Below are 27,843 nucleotides of genomic sequence, written 5' to 3'. Positions count from 1 at the left end.
ATTCGAAACAAACTTTGGATATCATAAAAAGACTGTTTTAGCAAGTACATCAATATTATCTTTTTCAAGAAGCATTTGCACAATTTCTATTTTTCCACTTGCAGCTGCAAGAATTAAAGCTGTACAAAACGATTATAATGAATTCCGATTTTTATAATTAAATATTAAAAAATCAAAAATAACTTTGAATATCAGAAACAAATGGCCTTATTATTTATATTGACATCTTTTTGGAGAAGTATTTTAACAATTTCATCATTGTCATATTCAGAAGCGCATGCATGCATAAGTAATGTCATAAATATTTTATATAATTTCCATGTCTTATTTAGAAACATCATTTCATTAAAATAAAAATTATATTATAAAAATTAATATCTTTAATATTAATATCAATTTCTTTTTGTTCAAAAAGTAATTTTGTGAGATCTGTGTGACCATTTTTTATTGCACTAACTATTGCTGTTTGAAAACATTTAAATAAATTCCAAATACTATTATGAAAAATTAAATTTTTAAAACAAAATTTAAATAAGTCAAATAAATATCTTTAATATTGATATCTGCGCCCTTTTTAAGAAACCATTTAAGAATTTCAATTTTTCCTCTTGCAGACAAGCCAAAAAGCGGTGTTTGAAACAATTTGAATAATCTCCAAATATTATTTGGAAACATTAAATTTTTAAAATAAATTTTATCTTTAACATTAACATCAATTCCTTCCTTTTCAAGAAGTAATTTAATTATATCTGGGTGATTATTAGAAATTGCAAAATCAATTGCTACATGAAATCATTTAAATAATTCCCAAATTTTGTTTTAAGACACTAAATTATTAAAACAAAAAGCTGTAAATAAAACAATAATATATCTTGAGCATTAATATTAATTCCTTCTTGCTCAAGAAGCAATTTAGCTATATCAGTATAACCATAGATTGATGCGATCATAAGTGGAGATAAAAATATTTTTATTAAATTTGATTTAAGTAAAGTAAACATCAAATATATAATATAATTTTTTTCCCCATTAATATTAACACCTTCTTGTTCTAACATATACTTTATAAGTTCGGAATTTCCTGAATGTGCGGCTGAATAAAGAATTGATTTTGGCAATTGATTCCCTTGCAAAAAATGAAAAACGAGAAATAGATTTCCTTGTTCAGCCGAATAATTAATGAATGATTCATCTATTTTCATTTTTTTTTCTTCGAAAAATGAAAGAATTTCAAAGTTATTGTACCAAATACATTTTTTCCCGTTTGCATTTAGTTTTTCTTTCTTTTCAAGCTTATTCTGGAAAATATAATGAACAACATCATTATGATGAAATTTAATTGCTGCTTCATATCCTCCTTTGAATGATGAATGATTTTGTTCACATAAATGAATAGTTTCAATATTTCCACTTGCAATTGCATATTTACCTGTGTTAGTTACATCTGCGCCATTCATAAGTAAAAATTTAAAACATTTAACTGAACCAAAAAATGCTGCATAATCAATTAATGTAGCATTCCATTGATCAATGAATGAATTTCTTTCATAAAATGATGGTTCAATAGTTTGATTAAAATTAAAATTTGTTTGTGATGATATTTCTTGAAGTTTTTCTATTTCGTCATTTCGTATTACTTTTGCAATTTCATTTGGATTATGTCCTTCTTTAACATATTTCTTATGAAGTTCAAAATCATTCTTGAATAACTCTTCATATTCAGAGAAAGATAAACCATAGCCAGGAAAATTCTTCATCTGATCTATTTTTTCATCATTAAGATAATGCGCAAAATAAAGTTTAGGATATTTAATAACATCATCTGGATTAACTAATTTCTTGGTAATTAACCTTTCACATAGAAAATCGGCTTCACGTGATGAGTTATCACAAAGAATTTGAGAAAACATTTTTATTAAATCGATACTATATTTGTTTTCTTCTATTTCCTTTGCTTCAATTTTTTTCAAATAATGAAAATATACATCATCATCATCAAATCTAGTATAAATAGCATTTTTAATTATATTGCATAATACAAAGTTAAAAGAATATGGAAACTTTGAATCAAAAAGATTCATTGTACCTCGAACAGATTCTTCAATATTATATTGGTTTAAATTAAAAACAATTTTTTGAATGGAAATTAAATATTGAAGATATTTTTTATCTTGAACATCGATAGTTTTATTTTTCTTCATGATGTTTGTTGAACCAAGGCCATATCAACCATTCAAAATTTCACTATTGCCGATAAAAATTTCAAAACCCTATTTCAGAATATTTTCAGTATTATGTTCACATTAAAATGTGGAAATACAAAATCAATTAATCTTTTTTTTAATGAAACAAAAAAAAGTTTATATGTCAACTTTATTTATCGAATTATCTTCTTTAAAATCTTTAGCAAATGGATCTTCTTCAATATTTGTTCCTGTCATACCAACTAAATAAATATCTTCAGATTGATTTTCATGGAAACTTTCTGTTTGAACTACTTCATTATTGAATTTGTTACGCCTATGAATATATATTAATAAAACAATAATAATTGAAATAATAATAATTGCTATCAAAACTCCAATGATAATATAAATATATGATTTATCATTTTCGCTTTGTTCAGTATTTTGTAAAATTGTAAAGAAATCCGAATAAAATGTATAATGTGTTGAATATATTAATATTGTATATTCATAATAAATAAATTGACTTACAATATGCGTACATATGGAATTATAATGTGTATATAAAAGTGTGCTCTTTAAATAGTTCTTAATAATGATAATGTTTGTGTATTTGAATATGTTAGAGTTAATATAATAGAATATGAAATAGTTGTATCAAAATCAAGTGCTTCTGTATATGAATGTATATATGTATATGTATTTGATTTAGAGAACGTATTACTTTGAGAAATTATACTTGCTTGTGTAAATGTATTACTTTGAGAAAATACAATTGATTTAGTAAATGTGTTACTTTGAGAAAATGTACTTGACTTATCAAATGTATTACTTTGTGTAAATGTACTTGACTTATCAAATGTGTTACTTTGTGTAAATGTACTTGACTTATCAAATGTATTACTTTGTGTAAATGTACTTGACTTATCAAATGTATTACTTTGTGTAAATGTACTTGACTTATCAAATGTATTACTTTGTGTAAATGTACTTGACTTATCAAATGTGTTACTTTGCGAAAATACATTTGATTGTGTAAATGTAGCTGTTGGTGGAATACATCTATCAATATTAATTTTGCTAATTTTAAGGTCTCCAAATGATTCACTTGAATATGAAGATGTTACTATAACTGTTTCTGCTAAAACGTCTAGAAATGCAGACACCTCAATATATGGCTCACTTTCCCCGAAATAATATATACATTTAAGTTGAACACATGCGCGAAATGCTTGATCCATAATCGTTACAACATTTTCTGGAATATAAACAGTTGTTAAACTTTTGCAAAAATAAAATGAAACATAACCTATTGATGTAATTGTATTTGGAAGCATTATTGAAACCATTTTACTACAGTTAAAAAATGTATAATTTTGAATTTCAGGAATATTTCCATAAATTTCAACTGTTTCTAAATTACTACATAACTGAAATGCAGTACGCCCAAGTGATGTAGCAGATTTTGGAATTGTGAAATTTTCTAAACTTGAACATCGATTAAATCCATAATTACCAATTGTCTTTAATTTTTGACCAATAATAACGATCTCTAAATTAAAACAATGCATAAATGAGCAATACGCAATAGTTTCAATATTTTCTCCAAGGTTAATAGTTGTTAAACTTGAACATCTACAAAATGAATAATCATCAACCGATGTTATCGTGTTTGGAAGTAATATAGAATTCAATTTGCTACAATTATGAAATGTACCCATTGCAATTTGTGGAATGTTTCCATATATTTTAACTGTTTCTAAATTAATGCATTTTCTAAATGCATATCTTCCAAGTGATTTAACTGAATTCGGAATTGTAATACTAATCAAACTTTTACATTGAGAAAATGCATAACTATCAATTAATACAATTGTACCACTAAGTTGCAATGATAAAAGCGATTCCCATTGATAAAATGCGTAGGATGGTATTGTGGTGATTCCATTTGAAATAATAACATTTTCAGCAGTATGATATCTTTGTATTTCTTCCTGAAGAATTTGGTCTCCATTATCTATTATAAGTGTTTTTGTATTTTCATTCCATATGTAAGAAAATGTTTGTGTAATAAAAATGAAAAATATAAATGGAAACAAATATTTTGAAAGATAACGCTGTCAACCAAATAAACGGTCGTTTCAAAACAAAATATTAATTTTTTTTTTATTTTTATCTGAATTAAATTTAGAGAAATTAAGAAAAAATTATTATATATATCAAATTTAATAAAACTAATTTGGCTTAATTTTGTTATCATATTTTTTTAATGATCGATCTCAAAAATTTCAAAATGCTCATTTGGGCTAAAACAAAAGTTCAAATTTGAAATATAAATAGAAATGAACTAAAGTTCAAAAGCCGGCAATACGATAGATCTCTTTTACTTCAACAACGGACTTATCGTGATGGTTTCATTCATAATTCAATACTTTACACATTGCCGACTTTCGTCGAAAATTAAAATTGAATGTTATTCAGTTTTTTTTGAATAAATTCCAATTGCCTGTACTTCAGCGATGTGTACCATCTTGTTTTGCAATGATGTGCTTTTTTGTAGAAAATATTTTTTGCAATTTCATTTTATTTGTTCCCGATCTGTGTTCTCATCTTCATTAGAATTTCATCTTTATCTTTTGTCCAAGTAACATGTGCTTGATCAAGTTCGAAGTTTTCAATTTCTTTACAGAGATGAAGGTGCTCAGAGATTGATTGTCCATTAAATTTCAGACACAATTTCAACCTAGATTCAGAGGACTCGCACAATTTATTGATAATGTCCATTGAAATCGAGTTACATGCAAATTCAAGTTCTTGAACCAATTCTTGCTTCGATTGAGGCTTTTTTATTAAAAATGCTTTCAAAATTTTATACAATAGTTCTATAGGATTTAAATCAGGACTATTCGGGGGCCAATCTGGAATAATGTCACAATTTTGTTCTATGTGATCTAGGGTCTTCTGGCATGTGTGACATCTGGCACCATCCTGCATGAAAACCCAATTAAATGTGCCATGAATTTTGTCCGATTCATCATAAAAATTCAATTCTTCAAGATTCTGAATATAACGATCAGAATCAATTGAACCCTCGACAATAAGAAGTTTTGACTTAAAATTGACACCAATAACCCCAAAAACCATTACAGATGATGGAAACTTTTGCTGGTCAACTGTAGAACTTGGCATGTGGTCACCCCTTCTCTTTCACATCCACCTTTTGTCCGACCCTAGGACAAATCGTGATCCATCGCTAAACACGATTTTTGAAATTATATCAGATTGCTCATCAAGCATCTTTCGACAGAAAACAATTCTCTTATCAATTTGTTTTTGAGTGAGCAATTGCGTGTGGAGTGGAGGTCCAAAAACGAATCTATGTTTTAATCTCTCACGTCTGATGGTACTATCAGACAAACTTATGCCAAATTTTTGTTCTACTTCTTTCACCAATGAAGAATTCGTCAACGTAACATCCTGGAGAGTTCTCAAAGAAATATATTCAGAATTTCTTTGGGTAATTTTTGATGGTCGACCCATTTTTGTTTCAATATAACTACCTGTTTCCTTAAAATGATTAATAGTTTTTTGAACTCTATGAGTTCCAACGGAATATTGGTGGGTGATCTCTTGGTATGTTTTTCCTTGAATAAATGCTTGTATGATTTTCATTTCTTTACTCATTACAAACTGAAATCAACGGCGTATTTTGATTGAAATATTCATAACAAATCTAAATTTGAATTAAATTTTATTCATTGCCGAGTTTTGGATTTTAGTTTAATAATAGTCAATATAAATTTATATAAATTTTTTTTAATTTTCATCTTGTTTTTGAGTTATACAAGATTTTCTATATCTATAGATCAGAGCAAAAACTCAAAAATCTGTCTTTGCAAATTTTTATGATTCATTTGTTATGTAAATAGGATAATTCTTGAAGCAGTATATTCATTATTGGAGGCTCTGAACAAAGAAGAAAAAATAAATTTTTGAATTCATTATGCGGTTACAAATCCATCAAGATTTGAATGGGTAGTCAAATTATAATACTTTACAAAAAAAATTTGAGAGCAAATCCATCAAGCAGAAAATGTCTAGTTCCGAGACGGGTGAGCAATGCTCACAAGAAAGATTAGAAAATATAGTGATTAGTTATTTAATCATAAGCGATATTAACATTTTTGAAAAATACAAAAATTATCAATTCGATGATAAGATTAAAATTTTTTTTTCCTGCCAATTATTTTCGAAAAAAATTATTAATTCATTCCAGCTCTACACCATTATAGTCAATAAATTTGATATGCTTCAATTATATCAAAATTTGGGGTGACTTAAAAAATACGATATTCGTTTTTAACAATAACCTTTTAAAATGGGTTTTTACTTATTTTTTGAAATTCATTCCTCAACCTCATTAACTATTGCATTCCAGCAATGAGCAAATGTTGGTGCCAAGTTCCTCCTGAAGCAAAATTCATGGAGGTAAGAATCTAACCATTCCCTATTGGTATAGAATTTTTTAGGGAAGTCTAATTCTATATACAAAACATACACACTTTTGGACGGTTATCGACTCAATTTCTGACTTTTTGAACTGTTGTATAATCACAACAAGAAAAAAATCAAAAATTTCAAAATTTAAAAATTTTTCGATAAAATAAAATTAAGTATTTCAAAATAATGATATCAAAAACATAATATATATAAGTAGAAATTATATTTTATGGCATATAATAAAGAAAAAATAATTTTTGATGTAATTAATGCAGATTAAAAAAAGTAAAAAAATTTTTTCGGAATAAATATCATAATCAAATCCTCCATATGTTAAAACATATGGTAGTATAATATTTTCATTAAAATATTCTATGTATATGATTTTATTTAAAAAATTTTTCATTTTCATGATGCCATTTTTTAATGAGTATTCAAATCACTAATTTAGGAATTGGTAGAAAATATCACCTATTCGATTTATTTTTGGATACTTTCTATTTTTGTCAGGATAATTCTGATAAAATATAAAATGTCAGATCAACAAAAAAAAATACTTGAATTATGGAAGCAAATAATGATTTAATTTTAATTTTATATTAATAACTTTTGTTTATTTAACACACTTTATAAAATTTTTCAGGTTTATTAGCTAAATCATTATAACTATGAGTATGATCTGATGAAGCATAGTTTGCATGCTCATGATCTTTTTTAGCATAAATCTCATCATGATTATGATCATTTAAAGATATTTCAGATGTATCTACATTATTTATAGACGCACATCGAATATTGCCATTACTACCAAAACTTAATAATGTTTAAGTTTTTGATTTAAAATCTAATGAATTAGTATTAGCAGTAATTCTCCATGTATTATCTTTATCGTAATCTGCATTATTATGCATATCAATATATTGTCCAACTTCTACAACACCATCTTCTTTTAATGTGATAATAGCTGGAACATATAATTTTGTATCCCATTTACCACCTTCTGCTGTTGACAATTGAAAACCATTTAATGAAGTAACTTGTACATTCCCATTTACTGTTAAATCATTATTTATTGTATTATGTGTATGACTTTTTGTAGAATATTTTTCATCTGATTGTGATTTATTATAATATAATTGTGGGATTGTAATCGAAGTTATAGTATTAAGTTTTTCTGTTATTTGATCATTTGTAGAATAATTTTCTAAAACTTTTTGTAAGTCATTTTGGTCAATAATATCAGGAGCAGAAATAACATTAGTTTTTATATTTTTTGTAGCATTTCCAATACTAAACATAAAGAAAAAATGATTTTTATTCTATAAATTAATAATAATTCTAACATAAAATATTCTGGTTCAATTTCTTTACCATTCATTTTATTAAGCCATATTTTAATATTTGGTTTTCTACTTTTATATTCATATTTCTTATATTTAGTTCTATTTTCATTCGTATAAATACAAAAATAATCTTCATAATGGTCACGTTCGATAAAATCAGCGTGCATTGTAACATCAGATATCAAATAATCCTTAAATTTACACTTACATTGTTGTACTACTATATATCTAGGATTTTGAAAATCCAAAAATTCAGGCGGAAAACGGTTTTCTTTTTGAAAAGTACAAAAATACGTTTTAGTCACAGGTTTTAGCATTTATGAAAATGAAGTTCGCCATGCGACCGTACAATAACCGTCGCTTCTTGACTACTTAACATCCGACCAAATAATAACCGTAGACAATTTGTGCTGGTCATACGAGGTTGTCGATAAGTTTATGTGAAAAGTGGCATAAAAGTGCTGTCGTTTCTCTCAAAAAGTTTCCCGTTCACTCAAAATTGAATGCTCATTCAAAAAGTGGCATAAATGGCCAAACAGACTCCACAAAATTATTGTATTAAGCACTTAATACAAATGATCCCCACTCATCTCGCTGCAATTGATTATCTAATATTCAAAGGCGTTTTTCCTAAAACAACAGAATGCAAAAAATGTAACATAATTTTATACTCCAGTAACAATCAATTTCGTTGTAGATATTGTAATAAACAACAATCCATCACAATTGGGACAATATACGAAAAATGTTCAATACCTTTTGACATGGTTTTGATGGTTGCTTATTATTGGCTTTTGAAAACCCCAACAACATCAATCGATTCAATAACAGGATTATCTTAAACAACAGTTTGCAAATATATACAAAAATTCGAAAAAATTGTTTCATGCATGGTTCGAAATCGGTGGTGAAGGAATTATAGTAGAATTAGATGAATCTAAATTCGGAAAAAGAAAATATAATATAGGGCACAGAGTAGAAGGTGTCTGGGTTGTTGGTGGTGTAGAAAGAACAAAAGAACGAAAAATATTTGCATTAAGTGTTACGTCTAGAGACAAACATATACTTAAAACAATAATATCAGATCATGTTAAGCCTGGTACGATTATTTATACCGATGCATGGAAAGCTTATGTCCCTGCAATCGAAGAGTTAAACACATACCAAAATACAAATTTTAAACATGAAATTGTGAATCATAAAAAAGGATTTACAAGAGAAGATGGAGTACACACGAATACAATAGAAGGAAATTGGTATGGTTTTAAATGTAATCTTACAAGTCAACATATGAAACCAAAACTGATCGACCGTAAGTTTGCATTAACACTGCGAAGAATCTTCAGCTGATCTTTTGACTTGGCTTTTTTGAGCTATTGTAGTCTGGCTTCTGACCAATTGTACCACTTTTTGAATGGATATTCAATGTGTGATGGTTGTAAAACCGATCCGGAAAAAATCGATTTCGAAATTTCGATTTTGATCCGGATATTTTTTCCCCAATTTGAAAGCAGATTTTTATTCATATGTTGAGAAGGATCTAAATAAAAATCAAAAAATTCACCAGGATATGTTTATTTCCTCAGTTTGAGGACCTCTAACATAACAATTCTAGTGTTACATTAATATCACCACATACTTTTAGTTCATGTGGAAGTCTCCAAATTATTAATATTTATTCAGATAATCAAATGTATTCTAATCATAAAAGAATACAATTCGAATTTTTGTTCCGAAGTAACTTTACTATTTCTATATTATTATTTCTAACTGCTATATGAAGTGCTGTTTCAAATTATTAAAAAATATTTCAAATTATTAAAACATATATAAAATTATTAAAACATATAAAAAATTATTAAAACATATTCCAAATAATTAAAACATATTCTAAATTATTAAAATGAATAGTTTTTGCATTAAAATCAATTCCTTCTTTATCTAAAAGTAATTTTACTATTTCTATATTATTATTTCTAACTGCTATATGAAGTGCTGTTTCAAATTATTAAAAAATATTTCAAATTATTAAAACATGTTCCAAATTATTAAAACATATATAAAATTATTAAAACATATATAAAATTATTAAAACATATCCAAAATTATTCAAATGAATAGTTTTTGCATTAACATCAATTCCTTCTTTATCTAAAAGTAATTTTACTATTTCTATATTATTATTATTTCTAACTGCAATATGAAGTGCTGTTTCAAATTATTAAAACATGTTCCAAATTATTAAAACATATTCCAAATTATTAAAACATATATAAAATTATTAAAACATATTCTAAATTATTCAAATGAATAGTTTTTGCATTAAAATCAATTCCTTCTTTATATAAAAGTAATTTTACTATTTCTATATTATTATTATTTCTAACTGCTATATGAAGTGCTGTTTCAAATTATTAAAAAATATTCCAAATTATTAAAACATATATAAAATTATTAAAACATATTCCAAATAATTAAAACATATTATAAATTAATAAAACATATTCCAAATAATTAAAACATATTATAAATTAATAAAACATATTCCAAATAATTAAAACATATTATAAATTAATAAAACATATTCTAAATTATTAAAATGAATAGTTTTTGCATTAACATCAATTCCTTCTTTATCTAAAAGTAATTTTACTATTTCTATTTTATTATTTCTAACTGCAATATGAAGTGCTGTTTCAAATTATTAAAAAATATTTTAAATTATTAAAACATATTCCAAATAATTAAAACATATTCCAAATTATTAAAATGAATATTTGTTGCATTAACATCAATTCCTTCTTTATCTAAAAGTAATTTTACTATTTCTATTTTATTATTTCTAACTGCAATATGAAGTGCTGTTTCAAATTATTAAAAAATATTTTAAATTATTAAAACATATTCCAAATTATTAAAACATATATAAAATTATTAAAACATATTCCAAATTATTCAAATGAATAGTTTTTGCATTAAAATCAATTCCTTCTTTATCTAAAAGTAATTTTACTATTTCTATTTTATTATTTCTAACTGCTATATGAAGTGCTGTTTCAAATTATTAAAACATGTTCCAAATTATTAAAACATATTCCAAATTATTAAAATGAATATTTGTTGCATTAACATCAATTCCTTCTAAATCTAAAATATATTTCACAAGTTCAACATTTCCTGATTCTGATGCAAATGGCAAAATATTTTTTGGAATTTGATTCTTTTGAATGAAACATTTAACAAGATATAAATTTCCATTTATTGCTGATTCATTTATATTACAAGCATTAACATCAATTCCTTTTTCTTCCAAAAATTCTAAAATATCATAATTATCTTTTTGAATACAAAGATCTATCAAACAATGTGTGACTTTAGACATTTTTGGATATGATTGTATTTTTTCTAATTTATTATCATAAAGATATTTAAAGATATCATTTTGATGAAATTCAATTGCTGTTTCATATGCACCTTTAAATGATGAATGATTTTGTTCACATAAATGAAAGATTTCTACATTTCCACCAGCAACTGCATATTTGCCTGTATTTTCTACTTTTGCGCCATTCATAAGTAAATATTTAAAACATTTAATAGAAGAAAAAAATGCTGCATAATCAATTAATGTAACATCTTCTTTGTTAATAAAAGAACATCTTTCATAAAGTGATGGTTCAATTATTTGATTAAAATCAAAATTTGTTTGCGATGATATTTCTTGAAGTTTATCGATTTCATCATTTCGAATTATTTTTGCAATTTCACTTGGATTAGCTCCTTCTTTAATTGTTTCATTTGGCATGTATTGCACAAAATATCCTTGAGAAGCAATCGAGTGTTTTATATTTTTAATGATTTTTTTATCAAGTAAATTATCTTCAATCATTTTGGAAAGAAGATAATATGATTCTTGTGTACTTTTACTAACAAGAAAATGTCCATATATATCAAAAATATCAATTTCTTGATGAATGTTCATTTCTAGTTTTTTTATTTCTTTAAAAAAATCCAAATATAAATCAATATCTTTCATTCGTATGATAGCAATTGCGTATGTAATCCTAACAATAATTAAATTAAAAGATAATGGATAAATATCATCAAATTTACTTATAATTAATTTTGAAGATAGAATGATATTTTCTTTGTTTAAATTGAATATTAAATTCTTAATATATTATTGTGATGTTTCCCATTCGTTCCCATGAATTTGGCTTTTTGCTTGAAATATCATACCAAATGCCACTTTTGTGTCAATTCATCATGTTGTTATAATTGAATACAATGTATAGTTTACATAATCATTTTCATCTCAAATTTTTGGAAATAAACCGTCGAATCCAAATCGTATTCAGACAAATAATAAATCAGATATTTCTATTGTTTCTGAATCGATTTTTTTATCAAATTATAAATAAATCTCCAATTAGTTTAATTCTTTTTCAGTTATTGCTTCAGATGGAACTGAACTTGATGAACCATTTGTATTTAAAAATAGTTAAGTATAAAAGATTTAGGTAAAAATTGATTAAAAGTTCCAGTAACTCCGAGAAGTAAACTTGTTCATTTCACAGGAAAAAATATTTATGTCTCCCTTGATCAAGGAGAAAAACTTAAATTTAAAGAATTTTGAGAAAATTTTATCATGTAAGAATTTATGTTTAAATGCTGAAATTCCATTTTTATATAAATATATATTCAAACATTAATTCGTTATATCTATGAAGAAAATGTAAATATTTATAATATGTTAACTCAATTGCATTTTCAATGAAACCATTTTCTGATTCTCACTATTGTTTTATTTTTCTCATAAAAATAATATGATCGGAGAAAAAATGAAGCATTATGAAGATAATCAAAAGAATAGCTATTGCCATCATGTGGACATAATAAACGGTCGTTTTGAATTAAAATTAATTTTTTCATTTTCCTCTGAATTGAATTTCATATAATTGAAATAAATTTGCCGCAAAACCACCTGATTAATAAACGGTCTCTTATACATGTCAAATTAAAAATTTGCAAAGAACCCTATTATAATTAAAAGGTATAGACCTTTATGTTGAGTCGAACATTCTTGGTGACACCATTCTGGGAATTAAACATTGGGAGATAGCTCTATTGCAGTAGAAAAATTAAAACTTCATTTTTTCCATGGAAAATTGAATTCAAATAAATCACTAAACAACGTATCGTTAGTATCAAAAAGCCGAATATTGAATAATTTACAATTGTTTTGAGAGCGCCGACAACCACGAACATAAATTTAATCATTTTTATTTATTCAAATTGTTCGTTTGCTTCTTGTACAATATCGCTAATTGTACTTGGTAACTCCTCAATATTTGTATTATAAAATTTCTCTAAATCAGCAATAATTCTCATTTCTCTCCCACAACAAATATTAATTGCGATACCTTTTCTACCATATCTACCACTTCGACCAATACGGTGCAAATAACTTTCGCGATCAATTGGCATTTCGAAGTTCATAACAAGTGTAACTTGTTGAACATCGATACCACGTGCAATGAGATCAGTTCCGATTAATACTCTTGTTGCTCCTACACGGAACTGCTGCATGATCCTATCACGCTCAGATTGTGGAAGCCCTGAATGGATGGCAGAGACCATAAAGTTCTCCCGCTCCATTTGTTCCTTGATGTAGTCAACAACATCTTTTGTGTTGGCAAAAATAACAGCTTTTTGAATGCGAAAACGGCCAAAGAGATCGGCCAATGTTTCCATTTTACGGTTTTCTTTTCCGACGTTTACGTAAAACTGACGGATACCTTCGAGTGTAAGCTTCTCTGCTTTAACAAGAATCTTAATGGGATCAACCATAAACTTCTCAGCAATGTTGAAGACTTCTGGTGGTACAGTAGCAGAAAATAGAAGAATTTGAATGGTAGGATTGAGATACCTGAATATTTCTTGGATTTGCTCAATGAAACCTTGTGAAAGCATTTCATCAGCTTCATCAAGACAAACCATAACAAGGTCTTCACATCGGAGATGTCCTGATTCAATCAATGATAAGACTCGGCCAGGTGTACCAACAGCTACCATTGGAAGGCTGGATGCTTTATCTTGATCTTCGGATTCGGAGTGGCCTCCTGTGAAAAGTTCAATTGTAAGGCCATTCATTTTAATTCCAATTTCCTTCATAAATGTAAACGTTTGAGTAGCAAGTTCACGTGTTGGGGAAAGAACAAGTGCTTGTGTTTTTTGGAGGGACAGATCAAGGTTATTTAATATTCCGATACCAAAAGCACCAGTTTTACCAGTACCTGATTGAGCTTGAGCAATAACTTGTCTTTTTTCAATAATTGGTTGAATTGCTAATGATTGGATATCGGAAGGATGCTTAAATCCATAACTATAAATACCATGGACGAGTTGTTGATTCAGGCCCATCTGTTCAAAATCATCAATTCTTTGGTCCCAATTTGCTGTAAAGTTTGGGTTTTCTTCAGCGGGTTGTTCCCTCCGACGAAAGCGCCTGTTGTTTTTTTTTTGGTACGACATTTTGTTTTTCTGCCGGAGGAGTGGCCGTGACAAAGGCTCAATTTTTTGGATGGTTTACATGTAAAATGTGTTCGTTTTTTGGAAAATTTGATTTTTTTCCTGTGATTGAGAAGATATTATTAGGAAAAATTAAAAACATTTTATGATAAATGTTTGTTGATGAAGAATTTCTTTATAAACTTCATCAGAATAGCCTAAATTTAAAGATACAACTAGTGACCAATCTTGAGGCTGACCATCCACAAATTCAAAACTTGTTTTCAATTGATTTTTCTGAATTAGTAAAAAGTGCTGCACACCTTTGATGACAGTTTTAAATAAACATCTGAAAAATTACGAAGCTTATCAACGTTTACTGGCGTATTTCAAGTTTTGAAAAATAAATTTTTGAACTTTACATATTTTGAAAACAACAATGTAGATCTAATAAACGGTCGTTTTGAATTAAAAAATTAATTTTTTCATTTCCTCTGAATTAAATATAATAAAATTGAAATAAATTTTTTTATATAAATGAAATTATACTGTTCAAATTTTGTTATCTTATCTTTTTATGTGAACAATCTCCAAAACTTTTTTGGGTTTCAGAATTAAAAAAGAAGTTCAAATTCAAGATATATATGAGACTCAAGATACTTAATATTTTTTATGTTAATTTTAAGGGTTTATTTTACTTTTTTTAAATTACATGATTTTCAATATCTAATGATCAAAGCAAAAATCTGTTTTTACAAATTTTTTTGATTGAATTGTTGTGTAAGTAGAATGAATCCTGAAGCAATTCGTTCATGATTGGAGGCTCTAAACAAAAAAGAAAAAACAACTTTTTGAATTCATTGCAGTTTCTTTATTTTTTTTCAAGAAGATAATTAGATTCTTGTGATTGTAATGAGAAGATGACCAAAAACATTTATTATTCTATTTATATCTAAATTGCTTTTTTTTTTTTTTTTAACAAATAATAAGATTGAATAAATATGTAAAATGCATATTTATAAATATTAAAGTTGAATTAACAGATTATGAAATGTTATCTCCATTTAAATTTAAAATAATTTCCTCAATTTTTTGTAATATCTGTAGTAGATTTTTGTGTTTAATTTAATTACATTTCTTTTCCATTTCATTTGACACTTTTTATTTACTCGAACTTTAGTCACTATATAAAAATGCGAAGTAATAAGAAGATCATTGGATGGAGAAAAATTACAAAATTATTGGAGTCCATTATTTTCACATTAGATAAAGATAACGTAGAATTATGTGCTCAATCAACAATAAATATATTTACAAAAGAATTTCCTTTTTCATTTTATCTTCTAGTTTGCAGGTATGTATATTCAGTATTTAAATTCAAAAAACATGAGCCAATAATATATCTTAATTATTTACAATTAATTGAAAATATACAAGACAAAAAGGAATTAAGCAATCCAAAGATAATATCATGTTTTTGTAAGTTTCTTGTTGAATTAAAAACACAAGAATCATATTATATACTTGGAAAGATGATTGGACAAAAATTAATTGAACCTCATTTTCGAACGGATTTAAAAGTTCCATATTTTTTACATTATAAAACAAAAGAAGTGATTTCAAATATTTAAGAAGAAGATATCGAACAATTTAGAATATATATTTGCGATCTTTACAAACATAATTTAAAAATTTATAAAAAGTATATCAACGAAGGAGTTAATTCAATGGATATTACATTATTTATTAGAAATGATGATCTTGAAAATTTACAAGAAAAAGCATCACAAACAAACTTTAATTATAATCAAAAGACAGATCCACCAATATATGAAAAATGTTCTTTGATTTATCAAGAAAATGTTACATTAATTGATTATGCAGCATTTTTTGGTTCACTTAAATGTTTTAAATATTTGCTAATGAATGGTGCAAATGTAAATAATTCACTTAAATATGCAGTTGCAGGAGGAAATATTGAAATTATTCATTTATGCGAACAAAATCACTCACCATGTAAAGACGTATTAGAAATAGCAATAGAATATCATAGAAATGATATTTTCCATTATTTTTATGATAAAAAACATATAAATCAAAACGTTAAAACAAGTTTAGGAATTAAATGTATAAAATATTGTAATTATGAGCTTTTCACATTTTTGGAAAATGAAGGATTGAAGATAAGTAATGAAATCATTTATGAATTTTTAAGAATTGGAAACATATTTGTGGTTAAAGATGTGAATTACAAATACTGTGATAGTTATAAAATTCTTCTTGCATTATCTGAATCAGGAAATTCATCCGAATGTTTTGAAATAATTTCTAAACTAGGAAAATATTTTGATGTTAATGAAAAAAATATTTTTTTGGTTAATTTGATTTTTTATATAATATCATGGAGATTATTCAAATTATTTTTGACACTACTTATGACAGCATGTTTAAATCGTAATATTAAGATTGTTAAGATTCTTTTAGATCAAAAAGAGACTGATATTAATGTTCCAAATGTATTATTTGTTATATCAATGTTTTTAACTATTGTTTTATGTATTTTAAAATAATCTTATGTTTGTTTAATTTGATTGGTTGTGCTTTTAATATTGCTTATTTTAATGGTGATGCTGGTATTGTAAAATTGTTTCTTGAAAGAGAAGATACTGATTTTGAGCAAACTGATGTTTATTGATTTTATTTGAGGTTTGTTGTCATAATTATATGTATATTTTACTTAATTGGAATTTCTTCATATTATTTTATGGCGTATTCTATTACGCCTTTCCAGGCGATGAGGTTTATGATTTGCTGCAAGATGCATATTATAAAAAATATGGATGCTATTTTTGACATCCAATTGTTGATGATATCATCAAAATAGATTATATATTAGACATTTGATTATAAATAAATCACATGTGTCTCATTCTAGCTTTTCCATAAAAGTACATTAAATTGTAATACAAGTAGTAAAAATTAATATTTTGGATACTTTATACTTTCGTTTTTTTAGGTTTAAAACTTAAGTATCTGTAAATGAACAAATAAATCACAAATTAATTTTTTCTTGAAACTTCAGCAAATGTGCCTTCTATAATAATAGAAATTTCATACAAAATCATTAATGAAGCAAGTACTTGCAATGCATACACATGATAAATATCAGAAATTTATAGTTATCTTGTTTATGTCACAATAGCAGATCGCTTTAATTAATCGATGTATAAATATTAACATCAATTCCTTTCTCATTAAGAAGCAATAGTTAACTATTTCTGTATGACCTCTATCAGAAGCTAAAATAAGTGGTATTTTAAATAAATTTAAATCCCATTTATTTTGATTTCGTATTGTATTTTCTCCTTGAGCAGATTCGATTTATTTGTTGTAAAAATGGTGATTTGAAATTTTGACTATATAACTGGTCATCCAACCACCATTTTTTGAGTGATATTGAATGCTTGTAAAAAAATATATCAGAAATTGTTGCAAATTACTTTGTGTGGATTAAAATATGAAATGTGGTTTTTGAGAAAAGTTAAAGTCATTGATTTTATGCGAGGAATTGATAGAGAAGTGAGCAAGCCATTCAGTCGATTTGATGATCACAGGTATATCAAAAGTCCAAAAGCCAGGAGAAAGTAAATTAAGCTTTGGCTCTGTTGCATTTCTAATTTCTGAAATTTCATCAATTTTTGAAATCCGTTGCGCAAGTATTTGTATAGTTAAAACATCATGAAGTTCATCAACCAAAGAATCATGTAGTGATTTTATATCTCCTTGGATAATAACTTTTTTCAAAATGTCTCGCGCATATTCAACAAGGTCATTTTGTACATTCATTTTTTTTAACGTTCACATTTTTCTTTTTTGAGGCACAAAACGAACAGCTCAAAATACTTGAATCATGCATTCAATTAAACAAATCGTAACTTTTTGATAATTTTACAACATCTGCCAAAAATTTCTTTGATTTCAAAGTTTAGTCTACCCAAAATTTCTTCAAATCAACAAATCTGAACTACAATCACATAAATCGATAAAAGAAGTAATTTCATCAAATTTTCACTATAATTATGATGTTTTTATGAACATTTTGAGTTTGTTAAAGTAATTCCCTTTAAATTTTTTTATTGTAAATTTATATGGATTACATTTTGATAATGTAATGATTTAGATGATGTTTTTCTTGAATTGATTTCAATATTATTAGTTTGTGTACTTATGTCAATATGTTTAGACCCAGAAATATTTTTGTTATTTGAATTTTTATGAGTATCTTCCTTGAATTTAAAATTATTTTGAAAACCATTTAATAACAAGAAGTTATTTTTGTTCGTTAATACACTAAAATCAAAGGTATTTGTATTTACCTTTCTTTCATTTATTAATTTAACAGTTCCTGTATGACCATTTTCAGATGCTTTCATAAGTGCTGTTTGAAATAATTTAGATAATTTCCAAATATTATTTTGTTATCCGAAATTATTAAAATAAATTTTAAATAAAACGAACAAATATCTTTAGCATTAATATCAATTCCTTCTTGTTCAAGAAGTAATTTAACTATATCTATATGACCATTTTCAGATGCATACATAAGTGCTGTTTTAAATATTTTAAATAATTTCTAAATATTATTTTGAAATCCAAAATTATTAAAAGAAATATCAAATAATATAAATAAATATCTTTATTATTAATATCAATTCCTTTTTGTTCGAGTAGTAATTTAACAATTTCTATATGACCATTTAATGATGCCAAAATAAGTGGTGTTTGAAATAAAATAAATAGTTCGCAAATTTTATATGGAAATATAAAATTATAAAAGCAAATTTTAATGAAATCAAACAAACGCCTCTAGCTTTAATATCAATTCCTTTTTGTTCAAGAAGAAATTTAACTATTTCTATATGGCCATTTTCAGATGCTTTTAAAAATGCTGTCTCTAATAATTTATATAATTTCCAAATATCATTTGTAAATAAAACATTAAAATAAGCATTAAATATAATTTTGAATTATACATAGCATTAATATTAATTTCTTTTAGTTCAAAAACATATTTCACAAGTTCAATATTTCCTGATTCCGAAGAGAAAATAAAAATATCTTTTGGGGTTTGATTATTTTGAAGGAAATATTTAACAAGATATAAATTTCCGACTTTTGCTGCTTCATCAATAATACTATCATTTATTTTCAGCCCTACTCCTTGTAAAAATGAAAAAATTTCATAGTTTCCTGTTTTTATACATAAACATCCCAAGTCATTGATATTGACTGGACAAGAATGTCCTTTTGACGAAAATTTACGTATTAAATATTGAGCATTTTCATATATTTGTTCTAATTTATTTTCATAAACATACTTAAAGACATCATTTTGATGGAATTGAATTGCTGTTTCATATGATTCTTCAAATGATGAATGATTTTGTTCACATAAATGAAAGATTTCTACATTTCCACTTGCAATTGCATATTTGCCTGTATTTCCTACACTTGCACCATTCATAAGTAAATATTTAAAACATTTTATAGAAGAAAAAAATGCTGCATAATCAATTAATGTAACATTTCTTTGATTAATAAATGAACATCTTTCATAAACCGATTTTGGAATTGTTTGATTAAAATCGAAATCATTTTGTGATGATATTTCTTGAAGTTTTTCTATTTCATCATTTCGAATTATTTTTGCAATTTCATTTGGATTAACACCTTTTTTAATTAATTGCTTATGAAGTTCAAAATCATTCTTTGATAGTTCTTCATAAGTAAAAAATGCTTCATGAGGTGAAATATAAAATTTAGCATAAATATCAGGGTTTACTTTATAATGCATAAAATAAAATGATCGAATATTTTTAGTAATATTAGAATCAATCAAATTTCGTCTAATCATTTCCTCAAGTAAATAATATGATTCTTGAGAACCTATTTTACTTATATGATTACTAAAAATTTTTGTTATATTTGTAACATTTTTTTGAATTTCTTTTTCTTTTATTTGTATTGTTTCCAAATAATTTAAATATATATTAAGTTCGTTATTAGAATAAAATGCAAAATAAACCAAATTACTAATAATTTTATTATATGAATATGGGAAATCTAAATCGAATAATTTCATTGTTTGATCAATTGTTAATTCAAAGTTATCTTGAGTTAAATTAAAAATGATTTGTTCAAGTTTAAATAATAATTCCATGATTGTAGGTTTCGATTTAATATCATTATTTTCGAAGGTTTCGCTAATCTCGGAATGAGATTGCATTTGAAATTTTTTTTTGTGATTCTTGGGATTTTAAATGTTTTTGCATGACTTTTAATTGAAATGTTGGGGTTGCGAGACCTCATAGAAAATATTGAATGAAAAAGGTTTATTTTCACAAAATGTTGCAATTTCCACAAAAAAGTTGTTGTAAAATCGCCAAAAAGCATGCTTTTCTCATGAAACAAAGATAACATATATTTTCATCTTTTTCATGAAAAATTTTACTCTCCCATTGGAGCTTGAAAAGTAAAAATATTAAAATATTATCGCGGCAGTTTGAAAATGATAAAAACCTTAAAATTAAATGCATTTTGGATTTATTTCAAATTTATATTTATAATGTTGCTTATAAACAACATCCATGAGCATTGGACAAAACAAATTGGATTCAAGAATGGAAATCGTAAAGATTAGGATATATATAATTCAGATAATTATCGAATAGTTTAACGTCAGTGTCAGTTTACCAAAGTATTGTTACTGTTGATGGAGAGAACAAAAAAAATTTTATAAACAAATTAACTTATGGAACAAATTTGTTCCCTCTTTTCTTTTTTTCTTCCCGTTTTATGATTATTTGGGCAAATTCTTCAAATGGTTTTTCGACATTAATTCCCAAAAGTACAGAAGTTTCAAAAATGGAGCACTTAGCGAGCTAATCTTTTACCGTCGGATACAACCTATACGAACATGTTATCCGTTTAACTACTGTCTCTATGAACATGTTATACAAAATAGCTGTTGTTTACCAACCGGGACATTTGCTTTACTAATACAAGATAACGCGCTTTCAAGGTATAATACCTTTTTCCCCTTTCTCTTTCAACAGCTATATCAAAATGTACATCCCAAAAATTACTTACAAGTTTGATATCAAATTCAATTTTTCTGTTGTTAAATGTGTGGAGTATTGGTAAACATTATCAATAGGCTTATATTGAAAATTAAGTTCTTGATAACGACCATTCACAGTATGTTAGACTTTGCCAAAACCAGTTTCGCCTAAAACGCAAACATTGAAGCGACAATTGTTCGAAACATTACTTTGCATGTTTTCATAACGTACCTAAATGATGTCATCATTGCTTGTGGCACAATCAAAGGTTTACTGCATCTTCCTTCTTTCTTATAAAACCTAATGGTTCTGTACAGCGCTAGATTAAAATAATTTGACTAACATATATTATTTGATCAGCACAAATAGCTACACGTAAGAACATTATAAATAGTTATTTTTTAAATAAACATGTCCCTAATTTACCCTTATGCGTAAAATTGAACGGTTTTATATACTAGTACTTTTTTGTAATTCAATTAAATTTTGATTTGACATTATATTTAATGAATAAAAAACCAAAGCAAAATAAAAAGAAAAGAACATCTGAACTCAAATACCTACAAAAGATAGAAAAAATTATTTTTGATATAAAAAGAGATAATATTGAAGAAAATGTTAATCAATTATTGTTTTTATTTCACAAGAAAACTCAATACTCTTTTAATTATATTGTTTGTCAATTAATATATTCTTATATTTTATATAATACCAATGATGGTGAACTTTGTATTCAAATGCTTCAATTAATTCAAACTAAAGAAAAATATTGTTCTCGAATTTTTGATATTTTTACAAAAGTTCTCCTTAAATATAGCTCTAATGAATCATTATATCTTCTACATAGTATGACTGAACGAAATATTATAGATAAAAGTATATTGTTACAATTTAAAGCAAAAGAATGTCCAAGTAAAGACAAATATTTAACAGAACTTTCGAATATTGATATTGAACTTCAACGCAAATATGATAAAGAAGGAATAATCCAAATGAAATAGCAAAAGTAATTCGATTTGACGAACTTGAGGAACTTCAAGAAATAACATCACAATCAAATTTTAATTTTAATGGATATATTGAACCATCATATTTTGAAAGATGTTCATTTATTAATGAAAAACATGTTTCATATATTGATTATGCAGCATTTTTTGGATCACTTGAATGTTTTAAATTTTTATTATTAAATAAACCAATCTTAACAAACACAGGTAAATATGCAGTTGCAGGCGGAAATTTAGAGATCATTCATTTATGTGAACAACAAGGTGTAATATTTAAAGGTGCATATGAAGTATCAATTAAATTTCATCGAAATGATGTCTTTAAATATATTTATGATAATAATTTTGAGAAATATAAAAAAATAGAAGAGTTAGCAAAGATATGTCTTTATTCATTTAATTTTGAAGTTTTCTCATTTTTACTTGAACAAGGGCTAACAATTAATGAAGATATTATTAATCTATCAGTAAAAACAGGTAATTTATTTCTGACGAAATATTTCATCAGAAAAAATGAAATTCCAAAAGATATTTTAATTGAAGCAATAAATTCAGGAAATATTGAACTTGTTAAATATCTAATTGAGCAAGATGGAATTGATCTCTATTATGAAAACATATTTTTATTTTGTTTAATATTTGTTTTAATAATTTTATATTTCAATATTGATTTTAGAATATTATAATATCATTTGAATTTGCTCCTATTTGTGCATGTTTAAAAGGATATATTAATATTGTTAAATTTTTTATTTTAGAAAAAGGTGTAAATGTTAATATAAAAAATATTTTTTTAATATAATTAGTATAAATTTTTTAATGATTTTTATCATAATTTAATGTTTATTTAATGAATTTTTTTCTCTTCTTCATGCAGCATGTTCAAATAACCATGTTGAAATTGTTCAATTTTTACTTGAGCAAAAAAATATTGATATTAATGTGAGAACTATTTCTTGATTTGATTTATAACAGTTCTTATTTATTTTATGGTATTTCTTGAATTTAATTGATTCGGCAATTTTAATAGCAAGTAAAAAAGGTTATTTTGAAATTGTTCGTTTACTTGTTGAAAATGGATGTAATTTAAATTATAGGAATGTTAACTTATTAATCATAACGTTTATAAAAACATTTTTATGTTTTATATCAAATTATGGATTTTTCATCAAAGTAATTAGAAACAGCAATAAACAAAGCATATGAAAACCAATATCATGATGTTTTTCAGTTCCTTTTTAATCAGAATGATATTGATTTAAATGATAAAAATTTTTTTTCATTCTATTTGAAAATTTTTCATTATAAAATTTGGAGTTTTTTTTGATATATTTGAAACACTGCTTTTGTTAGCAATTAAAAGAAATCAAAATAGATTTGTTAAATTAATTCTTGAGAAAAAAGGAATTGATTTCAATGCGAAAGATATCAATTTACTCTGTATAAAATTTATTTTAATAATTTGAAAATTCAAAATAATATTTGGGAATAATTTAAAATATTTAAGACAGCACTTATTTTAGCAGTAAAAAAAGGTGATACAGAAATAGTTAAATTACTTCTTGAACAAGAAGGAATTGATATTAATAATAAAGATATTTATTCGTTTTATTTAAAATTTATTTTAATAATTTTCTATTTCAAAATAATATTTGCAAATTATTTAAATTATTTGATACAGCACTTATTTTAGCATCTTGGATGGGTCATACAGAAATAATTCAATTACTTCTTGAACAAGAAGGAATTTATATTAATGCTAAAAATATTTATTTGTTTTATTTAAAATTTATTTTAATATTTTGATATTTCAAAAATAATATTTGGAAATTATTTAAATCATTTAAGACAGCACTTATTTACGCATCTGAAAATGGTCATACAGAAACTGTTAAATTACTTCTTGAACAAGAAGGAATTGATATTAATGCTAAAGATATTTATTTGTTTTATTTGATATTTCTTTTAATAATTTTGGATTTCAAAATAATATTTGGAAATTATTTAAATCATTTAAAACAGCACTTATGTTAGCATCATTAAATGGTCATATAGATATAGTTAAATTACTTCTTGAACAAGAAGGAATTGATATTAATGCTAAAGATATTTATTTGTTTTATTTAATATTTATTTTAATAATTTTGGATAACAAAATAATATTTGGAAATTATCTAAATTATTTAGAACATCACTTATGAAAGCATCTGAAAATGGTCATATAGATATAGTTAAATTACTTCTTGAACAAGAAGGAATTGATATTAATGCTAAAGATATTTATTTGTTTTATTTAAAATTTATTTTAATAATTTTCTATTTCAAAATAATATTTGCAAATTATTTAAATTATTTGATACAGCACTTATTTTAGCATCTTGGATGGGTCATACAGAAATAATTCAATTACTTCTTGAACAAGAAGGAATTTATATTAATGCTAAAAATATTTAATTGTTTTATTTAAAATTTATTTTAATATTTTGATATTTCAAAAATAATATTTGGTGATTATTCAAATTATTTAAGACAGCACTTAAGTTAGCAAACGAAAACAGAATAGAGCAACTGTCCAATTGCTTTCTGAACATAAATGAATCAATTTGCAAAACTGTAAATAAATCAATTTGGGTGTTTGTTTATTCAGTTTTGAGTGAAAAAAGAGGTAAATCAGAGTTCCTCAAACTAATGAAATAAACATATCCTGGTGAATTTGATTTTTATTAGATTATTATTAGGAAAAATAAATATAGAACGTAAATATAATAAAAAGTTATTTGGTTATGATATCAGAGATGAAATAGAATATCGATTAAATGAATTAAAACAAACTATTAATAGTTTAAAAATTGATGTTAATGTAATACTCTATTACAGATATTCAGATCTTATGTCAACACTAATGTATAAATATGGTTGCTTTGATAACGTATATGAATTAAGTGGTGATATTGCTAATAAACTTCGTTCAGAATGTAATTTTCAGAAAACTATATGGAAAAAAAAGCATTTAATAGGAAAATATTACTACATTGATCTTAATGGTGCTTATATGAGTAGTGTTATATCAATACCTACTGGAAAACCTAATGATAAAGGTGAATTTGTTGGTAATAATCATTTAATAAAAGAACTTATTACTAAATTATATAATATTAGAAAAGAAGATAAATTAAAAGGTAATGACAAGCTATCTACAACAATTAAATTTATGATGAATAGTTGTTGGGGAACTAGTATAAGATCTTATAAAAATTATGTTAATAAATTGATTAATAATTCTTCAATAAGTAAATATATTGATACTTACTCTCCTCCTTATGTAATAAAATATGATAATAATTATGTTTCATTAGTAAATTCATTTAGAGAACATTATACGTTTCCACAGTTTGCTAAATCAGTATTAGATAACTTTAATAAAAAAATGAATGATATTTATAATCTTGTTGATAAAGTATATTATTCAAAAGTTGATTTTTTATTGATATCTGAAAACGATTTTAATAAATTAAATGATATGGGATATATAGGTAATGAATTAGGATTATTTAAAATAGAATATATTTTCGATGAAGTATTTATTTATAGTGCTAATAATTGGATTGGAAAAAAGATTAATGGATCGCAGACAAGCTGCTCCGCTGCGCCTAAGGATGGGTATCGATAAATATTAATTTCCTATTTTTTTGATTCAAATAATTTGGTGAAATAAACAAAATATTTTAAAACCCATAAACTTTGAAAACAGTAATATGACACTTCGATCGCCGCCGTTGCAGGTTGAATATTATTCAATTAAAAAATATTTTTTTTCGTGATAACACAGAAAGTAAAAAAGTGACTTTATACTATAATAAACGTGCGAACAATAAACGGTTTTTATAATTTTCTTTATTTTACTCTTTGGAAGTAATCGAAATCAACAAAATTTGTTCTAATTGTACGTCCACCATGTTCTCTGTTGTTCAAAAGTACGCAAGCTGCCTTTGAAAATTCAAGAGAATCCATTTGGAAAAAGATATCTCCGCTTCCATCGGAAGATTGTTTAATTGAATCAATTCCACCAAAGTAACTCACTTCTTGCTTAAGCCATTGGAAGTCGTTACAATTATGAACTGCAAATGTTCTTTCGGCAGCACCTTTATAAAGAGGTGCAACAATAATTGGAACGCCTGACCTTCGGTGGCCATTAAATGTTCGATATGCAGTCATTGCAGCTGTTTCAGTCGTGAAGAATATAACATAATAAAATGTATTTCGATACTTATAAGATTTTACCATTGAAATTTGTCCACATTGTCCGAAAAATTCATTGACATCGGAGTTATCACCATTGAAATTGAGAACATAAATAATTGGAGGAGATTGCTTGTTATCAAAATTAATTGCATCGAGTCTGGAAATTGACATCATTCTAATGAATTTGTGGAAAGCTCCTACACTTTGGAACAAACGAACTTTAACAGCTTTTCCTTTAAATAACTGAGATTGTAATCTTTCTAATCGACTTTGTGTAACTTCTTCTGTAAATTGGGCAATTACAGTACCTGTTGGTGTGCCATTCAAGTCTCTGAATAAGGAAAGATCTTCTAGTTCAACTTTTACGTAATCTTCAATGAAATTATATATTTCATATGAATAAAATGGAACAGGCTCAAATTCAACCGAAATAAGGATGCCTGATGGTTCTGTGTCATCACCTTTTTTCCCTGATCGGTATGAAGGGTGGCTTGAGTAATCCATTTTTATGTTGGCGAGTTAATGACACTTTTGTGTCTTTCTTGCTAAGTTCACAAACTGGAAATATGAATAAGATTTGCATGTTAGTGGTGGCTATTGCAAGTTCTCAAATAAACTTTCTTATGGTTTAATGAAAAGCACATTCATTCCTATTTTTTAAAAATAATGTAAATTTGCAATTCATAGATCATAATTTATTAAAAATATTAATATGTATTCTAGCTTAAGCTAAGTGAGTTTTTTCATTTAGTTAGTAGTGACTGTACTTGTAGTTTTTTTTTTATGATTGAAGATGTCCTTCCAAAGGCTTTCCAGTTTTTGAATATAAGTGCGATGGTTTTTCATTCAACTCTATCGTTAATAAATGTTATTTCCTTTTGTGAGTTCTGCGGGGCACCCCAACTAGCAATGGCGGGCAGTGATTCACAATCGC

At 25.5% G+C, this 27,843-nt stretch overlaps 2 protein-coding genes across 2 annotated transcripts; both read right to left on the bottom strand.

Moving 5' to 3' along the window:
• Positions 1-13,315: 13,315 nt before the first annotated feature.
• On the bottom strand, positions 13,316-14,563 carry GO595_006781 (eukaryotic initiation factor 4A-III; the record flags this gene model as incomplete). The annotated part of the gene is made up of 1 exon (XM_067920172.1): positions 13,316-14,563. One exon carries the CDS (start codon positions 14,561-14,563, stop codon positions 13,316-13,318), a length of 1,248 nt encoding a protein of 415 aa, XP_067773001.1.
• Positions 14,564-26,561: 11,998 nt separating this feature from the next.
• Positions 26,562-27,413, bottom strand: GO595_006780 (uncharacterized protein; the record flags this gene model as incomplete). Its single annotated transcript, XM_067920170.1, has 1 exon — positions 26,562-27,413. The coding sequence occupies one exon, from the start codon at positions 27,411-27,413 to the stop codon at positions 26,562-26,564; it is 852 nt and encodes a 283-aa protein (XP_067773000.1).
• Between the last annotated feature and the right edge of the window lie 430 nt (positions 27,414-27,843).

The sequence above is a fragment of the Histomonas meleagridis genome (genome assembly GCF_020186115.1).
Source record: "Histomonas meleagridis strain 2922-C6/04-10x chromosome Unknown contig_48, whole genome shotgun sequence".
Lineage (NCBI taxonomy): Eukaryota > Parabasalia > Tritrichomonadida > Dientamoebidae > Histomonas > Histomonas meleagridis.
Note: the sequence above shows the minus strand (reverse complement) of the source record. Positions and strands in the feature narration are given on the sequence as shown.